Source organism: Populus trichocarpa, chromosome 15 (genome assembly GCF_000002775.5).
Source record: "Populus trichocarpa isolate Nisqually-1 chromosome 15, P.trichocarpa_v4.1, whole genome shotgun sequence".
Taxonomy (NCBI): Eukaryota; Viridiplantae; Streptophyta; class Magnoliopsida; order Malpighiales; family Salicaceae; genus Populus; species Populus trichocarpa.
Genome location: NC_037299.2, coordinates 2,821,945 through 2,830,716, shown reverse-complemented (window position 1 = coordinate 2,830,716; position 8,772 = coordinate 2,821,945). Strand labels below are relative to the sequence as shown.

General features: G+C 32.9%; 1 protein-coding gene across 1 annotated transcript; it reads left to right on the top strand.

Moving 5' to 3' along the window:
* Window positions 1–2,811: 2,811 nt before the first annotated feature.
* LOC18105571 (potassium transporter 25) lies at window positions 2,812–8,772 on the top strand. Its single transcript, XM_024586902.2, has 10 exons — window positions 2,812–3,128; window positions 4,657–4,882; window positions 4,971–5,213; window positions 5,322–5,369; window positions 5,470–5,520; window positions 6,174–6,434; window positions 6,558–6,610; window positions 6,706–6,826; window positions 6,916–7,170; window positions 7,567–8,772. Exons 1-10 carry the CDS (start codon window positions 3,084–3,086, stop codon window positions 8,634–8,636), a joined length of 2,373 nt encoding a protein of 790 aa, XP_024442670.2. The 5' UTR covers window positions 2,812–3,083; the 3' UTR covers window positions 8,637–8,772.

The following is an 8,772-nucleotide window of genomic DNA, read 5'->3' as shown; positions in this document are numbered from 1 at the left end:
ATAAGCCTATTTCTTTGGAAAATTATAGAGAGTTATTAATCATTTTGATATATACTGACATATTTACTGACATAATATATTTGTAGGTGAGTCTGATAGTCAATCCATCAGTGAGACACAATATATTACCGAGGGGGTACTCCGTTGGTAATATTTACCGATGGATAGCCCGACAGAAAATAGTCGGTGCCTATTTTTATCACCGACACTAATATTTTTTCAGTCCATTCGTCGTTATTTAAATCACGAATGAATTACTAAAGGACTTGAATCTCTGATGGGACACTCACCAATAATACGTTTCCATTAGTAAATCTATTGATGATATTTATACCGATGAAATACAACTTTTACACCGATAAAATATTTCATCGGTGTAAATTATTTTTTTTGGTTGTGAAAGTGACTCTAAAAAATATTGACTCTAAAAAATATAGAATGTTTGTGTTTATTACTTTCTTAAAAATTCTAAAGCTATTTAAAATAAATTACAATCTTATTCTTTGTTATTATTATCATCATCATATAATTGATCGCTTTATTAAAAACCAATAAATAATATTACACATAAATTGAATAATTTAAACCGTAAACAGATCCGATCCATTATATTATAAAATTATTTTAAAAAGATTAATCTTCCTAAAACATTTCATCTTTTTTCTATGATTTGGTTATTTTTTTTTGTATTATATCATGTAAAATAATAAATTTAGTTTAGAATAGTATCGAAATGTATTATCAACAATGAGGGTATATTCGTTACAATATCAAATTTTACTTGCCTGTTGATCGGAAGAGTTTCAATCTTATATTAAATCATTATGAAATAATAAACTAAGTCTAGGATTTTTTGAAAAGTTCCATTCTATAATAAGATCTTATGAATTAATTAATTAATTAATTTTATGATATTTTTGAAATATAGGTAATTAATGAGAATATATTCCTTACAAATTAAAACTTTTTCCCTAGTTTTTGAAAAAAAATTATATTCCTCACGTTAAACTAAAGAATCACTTTCTCAAACTAAAAAAGTTATAGAAAAGTGAGATTTTTGGGAAAATTGGATTCCTGAAATAAAATAAATACAATAATATTTGCACAATTTAATTTCTGGCTCATTTTTCCATCCAATTTCGTGAATCAAACGTTATCTTTATGTATGATTTCTTTTAGACAAATGTCAAATAACATTTTCATATCTGAACTCCATTGATTTCTTAAGTTTTAAGAAACAAACAAAATAGAAACTTTTTCATAAACCAGAAATAGAAAACAAAATCCTCCCTTTATTCAAATTCTAGCAATATCCATACCTTATTATTGTTTTTATGTTTTAAAAATATTTTTTAAAAAAATTATATTTTTTAATTTTTTTAAAATTAATTTTTTAATATTTTCAAATCGTTTTAACATAATAATATCAAAAATAAATTTTTAAAAATAAAAAAATATTGTTTCGATATATTTCTAAATAACCACAATCATGATACAAAATAGGCTATTCTTCTGCCCATAAAAGCAGAGTTTTTAAACCTGGTCCAGTAGTCGACTCAGCCCAAGGCTCGGGTCAAGGGTTTTGCTCGGGTCACTGGGTCAATTCTATTTTTTTTATAAATCAAAACGACATCATTTTGGTTCAAAAATAAATAGTGAACGAGTTACAACTAGGTTTTTAACCGGGTCTTACCGAGTCCACCGAGTCATCAGGTCAATTCGTTGGGTCAACCATATTACTCGGGTTTCTGAATTTTCTTATTTTTTTAAACTCGGTTTGATCCTAGCCTTTGATTAATCAAATTCTGAGTTAACCTATTAGGCTAGAAGAATTTTAAAAGTATGCATAAAAGTAGGTGTAGCATGAGCTTGGAAAAATCGGCGAGGATGCATTGATCACAGAACATGTGCAGCTGTTCCAAGATGCAATTGCAATGGCATGATGTATGGCCATCACGTTATCGATCAGTGTCCAATTTCTCATTTGTTTTATTACATTATTCCAACGTTGTAAGGAAGAATTATAAAGCCATTTGTTTCTGTTAGTTGATATATCAAATCAAAGAAACTTTACAAGCTATTGGACTTTCTTTGAGCAGAAATTGTCTTTTAAAAATTTTACTTGATAGCGATTATTTTTTGAATTATTTTTATTTTAAAATACATTAAAATAATTTATATATATATATATAAATAATTTTAAATAAAAAAATTCTAAATTCTTATGGAATATGTTTTGGGCTTCCCAAAGGACGCCTGTGACATTCCCGTGCTATCAAAATAAAATAATAAAAAAAGAAATAAGTATAGTTTGAGGCCACCTGTTTCCTTGTATTTAATTTAATTTTTTAATAATTAATGTTTGCTTATGTAAGAAATATATTCCCAAGATCCTAGCAATCCCCATCAACACCAGTCCACCCTCTCTAATAGCTGTATATTTAAAATTCAAAACATTAAATCTGGAGAAGTATAGTTTAATTAGTTAAATTTAAAATTTATTTTTTAAAGATTATCAATTTAAATTTATTATTAAAAAAGTTTATATAATTATTAATCCCCATCAACACCAGTCCACCCTCTCTAATAGCTGTAAATTTAAAATTCAAGACATTAAATCTGGAGAAGTATAGATTAATTAGTTAAATTCTAATTTTTTTTTTAAAGATTATCAATTTAAATTTTTTATTAAAAAAGTTTGTATAATTATTAATTTTAAAATCTTAGTAATTAATCGAGTTATATACCATCTTACTTAAATACTCACTTTAATAATAAAAAAAAAATTTCAAATATTTATAAGAAGAAACCAAAAGGTTACTCCCCTTGCAATCAAACCAAGAAAACACTCCTCGAGAGAATCATTCATCCAATAAAGAAGCTACAAATCAGCACAAATAACAACAGCTTCATAGTTTGTAACGTTCAGTCTCTCACATTGTGCATTAACTCGATCGCTTCTCATTGTCCCACTCTCCCAGCTCTGTCTTTTTTCTTTTGTGTTCTTACGTCCACTACTGCACCACAGAAAATCTTTTTCTTTGAGGTGTAGTCCTAAGTGCCCGTTTTCTTTTTTTCTGAAAATGGATCCTCCACTTAGTCCCACTGCTTTCTCTGATGGACTTAAGGTAATAAGTTTCCCGCTAACTGTTTGAAACTAAATCAGTTCTTGTAATATGTACACATCTTGTGTCCATGCATTCATTTCTTTCTTGTTTTGGGGTTAAATCTAGTTATTTAGCTGTTGTCTTTGATATTTTGTGTATAGAGCTGTGCCAGGACTTTGTGGGTTGTTTAGGAACCTAGGATTTGTGTTGGGATTGTTGTTTTTGAGTTTGCAAGAGCAGCTTCAATCAATCCACTCACGTTCCATCTTGTTTGATTTTGAGTAGTGATGACTGATGAGAAAGGGCATATCACTATATAAGCAATTATAAAGTTATAGAAAAAAGATCAAAACTTTTTGGTGTGATATTGAGATGAGATGTGAATTGTTGCACATTTTGTTACTTGAGAATTTGCTAGTTGGATAGATAAAATAATAGTGGTAATATCAATTTTCTTTTTGATTGATGGGAATTCTTAGTGATTTTTGTTGTGGTTTGTTTAAATAAAAGATCTAGTCTTTATAGATTGGCTGCTTAATTCATTTCATCTATTATTAAAATTGCTTTGATTTTCATGAACAATGATGTTATTTTTTTGTTTATCTGTTCCTTGTATATTGCATATACTGGAGTTGATTATTAACATTTACAAAGAGGGCTATGTTTGCTTGGAAGCTACATTGTTATTTTCTCTCTCCCTGCAAATGTTGCTTGGTCTGCCGGTGGCAATTTTGTTGCATATGGTCTGCCATCTCTTGTTTGAATACTCTCCAACGCATTCGAAAAATTAATTGATGTTCTGAAAACTGTGCTTCTTTTAGGAGAAAATAGAAGGAGGTTCGCTGCAATTGATGCTGTTACAGTACAAATTGGTAGGAAGATTAGTTAGTTAGTAGGAAAAGTAGTACTTTTGGGAAGATTCACATGGCTGGTTAGTAGTCTTTAGATACAGCTAGCAAGTCTACATGTTTTGAATTAGCTATAAAAGGACTTGTGCATAGGATTGAAGGGTATCTTTTGCCATTTGTGATTCCTTCTCTCTGAATACTCTTTTCTAATATTCCTTCTTCCCTTTTCTTTGTGGACTGAATCCATTATTGGGTCAGCATTTCTTCATAAAAACCTCACCTATATTACCTAAACACTCCATCTTCAAATTGGACCGTATGCTCGCTTTACAGGATTTATCCCAACATGTTAGTGGATAGCAGGACTGACCAAAAGTCAACACCGATTTGCTTTTATTGGGACATTTTGTAATTGCAACATGCTGTCATTCTAAAGTACGTGCTTGCTTAATCAATCAGATGGGTTGTAACTTTGGTCTGTTGTTCTGCATGTATAGACATGGAAATCATAGAATTCGTCAATGCTGCGTCCTTTCCATTTGCATTTATTTCCATTTGAAATCGTAAATGTGCTAATTTCTCTGCCATGTGAATCTTTTTCAACAAAAAAATCAGAAGTTACTACTTGCTGTTCTGTCTTCAGATTCTGACTGATCCAAAACTGTGTTTGCATTAACCTTTTTACATGTTCATTCTTACAGAAGGAAACCTGGAGGCATTCACTCATCCTGTCATTTCAAACTCTAGGAGTTGTGTATGGTCGCTTGAGCACTGCTCCATTATATGTTTTTGGGACAATTCAAACGACAGATTTCAAATCAAATGAGACTGCATATGAATACTTCTCTTTTATTTTCTGGACTCTGACTGTTGTTTCTTTACTTAAGTACGCCTTCATTGTACTCAGGGCTGATGATAATGGAGAGGGTAATGATCTCTGATAACTGTTAAACTCTGGATCATTTAAAAATTGATCCTATCATGAAATGTTATTTACTTCAACAAGTTCTCGCAGGTGGTGTTTTTGCCCTGTACTCATTATTGTGCAGGCATGCTAAAGTGGGCCTGCTTCCAAATGATAGAAGCACCAAAGAGGTTATGCAACATGAAGAAGTAAGCACTTTGAGGGGAAAAGTTGAATCAAGAGCAAGAAAAGCCATTAGAAACCACAGAAGTAGTCATTATTTGATGCTGTTCACAGCATTATTTGGTGCATGCATGATAATTGGGGATGCGGTGATCACCCCATCTATTTCAGGTTAGGCATTCTTAAATCTTGATCAACTTTTATTTTTCAGAGTTAATAGCTTGATAAACCTTAGTTCCCTCCTGTACTCCCTTATTATTGTTGTTCCCTTTTTCCCAGTGTTATCAGCTTCATCAGGTCTTCAACGTTCATTATCAAACATTAAATGTAAGAGCTAGCTCTATGAATGTACACATCGTTCTTTTCATATTTGATTATAGCCTCGATATCCTTCATAATTTAATTTGCAAATTCTGTTTCCCTTCAGATACCTCCTCGACAGATGCAGAACAAACCATATCAGATGATTTGAAAAAATGTAAGAGGTTTACCATGAAAATAGTTTGGTGAATAGGATGAAAATTTCTTCTTCAGCAACCTTGTGCATTTCCGATGAAAACCAGTTTAATCTGCAGCATTTGGAAATTTGATTGATCTCTGAAGGATATCTATAATTGTTTTCACTTTGCTTCCACTGGTATTGCACATTATTAATCTTTTCTTTTGATGAAAGAAAAATTAATAACAATATATTCCATTATTTTGTGTCATGATATTCTGTTTAAGCAGTTCTGAATAGCATGTCCCTTTGGACATAATCGCATATACAATGTGGCATTTTCATTTCTATGTGTGTATAGAACAATAGCCATATATATATATATCTTGGTAAAGCTAGAAGCTTTATATTAAAAGATATGCTTTTATTTAACCATATGTATCTTTTAATGCAAGCTCAAAAGCATACATGTTCTCTAATAACATGATATTAATGATAATGCTTTATATTTCCCTTTCAAGATTAGTAGTTTCAAATACCTGAAGATTGAACTGTTCAGAATTTTAAATCTCTTTTGATGATCATATGGAAGTTGTAGTATTTTGATTTTCATTCTCCCTTTATTCATTAGGATCTGCCAAGATTTTGCTATCTCAGTTACTGACCGGCTTCCATGATATGGGTTTTTTCAGATGTACCGGTTCCCTCTGCATGTGTTATAACAGTAGGCCTTTTTATACTGCAGTACTATGGGACTCATAAAATTGGGTTCATGTTTGCCCCAATTGTCACTATATGGCTCCTGTTTATTAGTGGAGTTGGTATATATAATGTATTCCGCTGGGACCCTAAAATCTTCTCTGCAATCTCCCCAGCGTATATGTATAGATTTGTAAGAAAAATCAACAAAGCCAGTTGGAAGTCACTGAATAGCATTCTTCTTTGCATAGCAGGTCGGCTAGCATGTTCTTCATTATATACTAAGCTTTTTTGTTGTTTTTCTTTTGTCTCTGAACATGCTGTTTTTGGTAGTGCCAAATTGTGTTAACCTCTTCATCTGACTATTTATCCTGCAGGATCAGAAACAATGTTTACAGATCTAGGTCATTTCTCCAAGAGATCAATCAAGGTATTGAAAATAGCTCAATATTTGTTGCCGTTTCTCAATTATACAGAATCTGTACAGAATTACAATATAACTTTTGCTTGGTATCTCTGATGCAGATAACATTTGTCTGCTTGATTTATCCCGTTCTAGTTTTATGCTATGCTGGTCAAGCTGCATTTATCTCTAAACACTGGAATGGCACTGAAAATTTTAATCATCTAAGTGAATCTGTACCTAGTAAGTTTTTCACTGATGTTTTATGTTGTTTGATGGCTGCATCACCTGGGATTTATGTTTCTAATTTGTGGAAACCATTACAAATACAGAACATCTTCGTCATGTCTTCATACTGGTATCTCTGCTTGCTTCAGCTGTAGGAAGCCAAGCAACAATAACAGCCAGCTTCTCCATAATAAACCAGTGCCTGGCACTTGGTTGTTTCCCTAGAGTTAAAGTTATACATACATCAGATAAGCGACTTGGGCAGGTTTATATTCCAGATGTCAACTGGTTATTGATGGCCCTTAGTCTCTCTGTCACTATTGGTTTCCATGACATAACGAGGATTGCAAATGCAGCAGGTATTTTCCGTCAATATTCTTTTCATTCCCTTTTTCTGAAGCTCCGAGGTTCTAAGATCCTTGAATAAGATGACAATGTTCTGTAGGAATTTTTTGGAGCACAGTGAAGTAACCACTTATAGTTAACAATTTTTGAAATACATTAGGGTAAGGAGAATATGAATTGATTACAAGATAGTGGGTGGGGCTATAGATTTCCTAGTGATGTCAAGCATTCATTTTCTTGGATGTTACAACATTTAAAGTAGCTATTCATAGTTTGCAAATTATTGCCATATTTAGGAGCATAAACAATAGATGCTTAATAGAACATTAGGTGCTTGGATAAAGTTTTCTCTGATTCTTCGAATTATTTGATGGTCTAATCTAATGTATGCTGGTTAAATCTCCATACAGGTATGGCAATAGTTTTTGGGATGATGGTAACGACTTGTATGATGTCACTTGTGATCGCTCTGTACTGGGAGAAGAGTTTGTTTGTATCTGGGTGCTTCCTGATGTTCTTTGGTTTCGTTGAGGCTGTATACGTATCGGCATGTATGCTGAGTTTTCACAAAGGAGCTTGGTATCTATTTGTTATTTCTGCAGTTTCTTTCACTATAATGCTTGCTTGGCATTACGGAACTATGAAGAAATATGAGTTTGATTTTGAAAACAAGGTTTCGACTGAATGGCTTACGGATTATAGCCCAGGCCTAGGAGTTTCCAGAGTACCCGGAATTGGTTTAATCTACACTGATATGGTGACAGGAATCCCAGCTTTTTTCTCACATTTCATCACAAATCTTCCAGCATTTCATCAAGTGCTGATCTTTGTGTCCTTCAAGCCCCAACCAGTCCCTTGTGTGCCTCCCCGTGAGCGGTATCTTGTAGGCAGAGTTGGTACCGAAGATTACAGAATTTACAGATGCATTGTGAGGTATGGGTACTGTGATCAGATAAGAGACACAGATGATTTTGAGGAACAGATTATTAGCTCAATCGGAGAATTCATTTCCTTAGAAGAAAGTGATTGTGAATCTCTGACTTCTCCTGAAGGAAGAATGATGATTGTTGGGAAGCCATTGGTGGACAGAAATGCACTGATTCCTATGCATGATACCACCTCATTTGCCGGCTCCACAAATATAGCTAACAATGAAACTCTGGCAAGTCCATTAGAAGATTTGATCGAAAGAAAAACTCCGGTCAGAAGAAAAAAGGTTCGATTTCTAATGCCAGAAGGTAGTCCTAGAATGCGGGTATCTGTCAGGGAGGAGCTACAAGAATTGATTGATGCCAGGGAAAGTGGCACCGCATATTTCCTAGGTCAGTCGCATTTAACAGTGCGTAATGATTCAAACTTTTTGAAAAAATTCCTGATTATGGCCTATGTTTTTCTTGATAAAAATTGCCGAGAACCTCCAGTGGCATTGAACATCCCCCATGCTGCTCTCGTAGAGGTTGGCATGGTGTATATTATATAAACTGGATGTATGGTATGAAACTTTGTATACTGTTTCTGTTTGTAGAAGAAAAAAAGAAAAACAACATAGAACTAGTATTTCTTGTCTCATCCTATCAAATGCACTTGGGATCAGTAGATTCCTCACTTTTCCATTA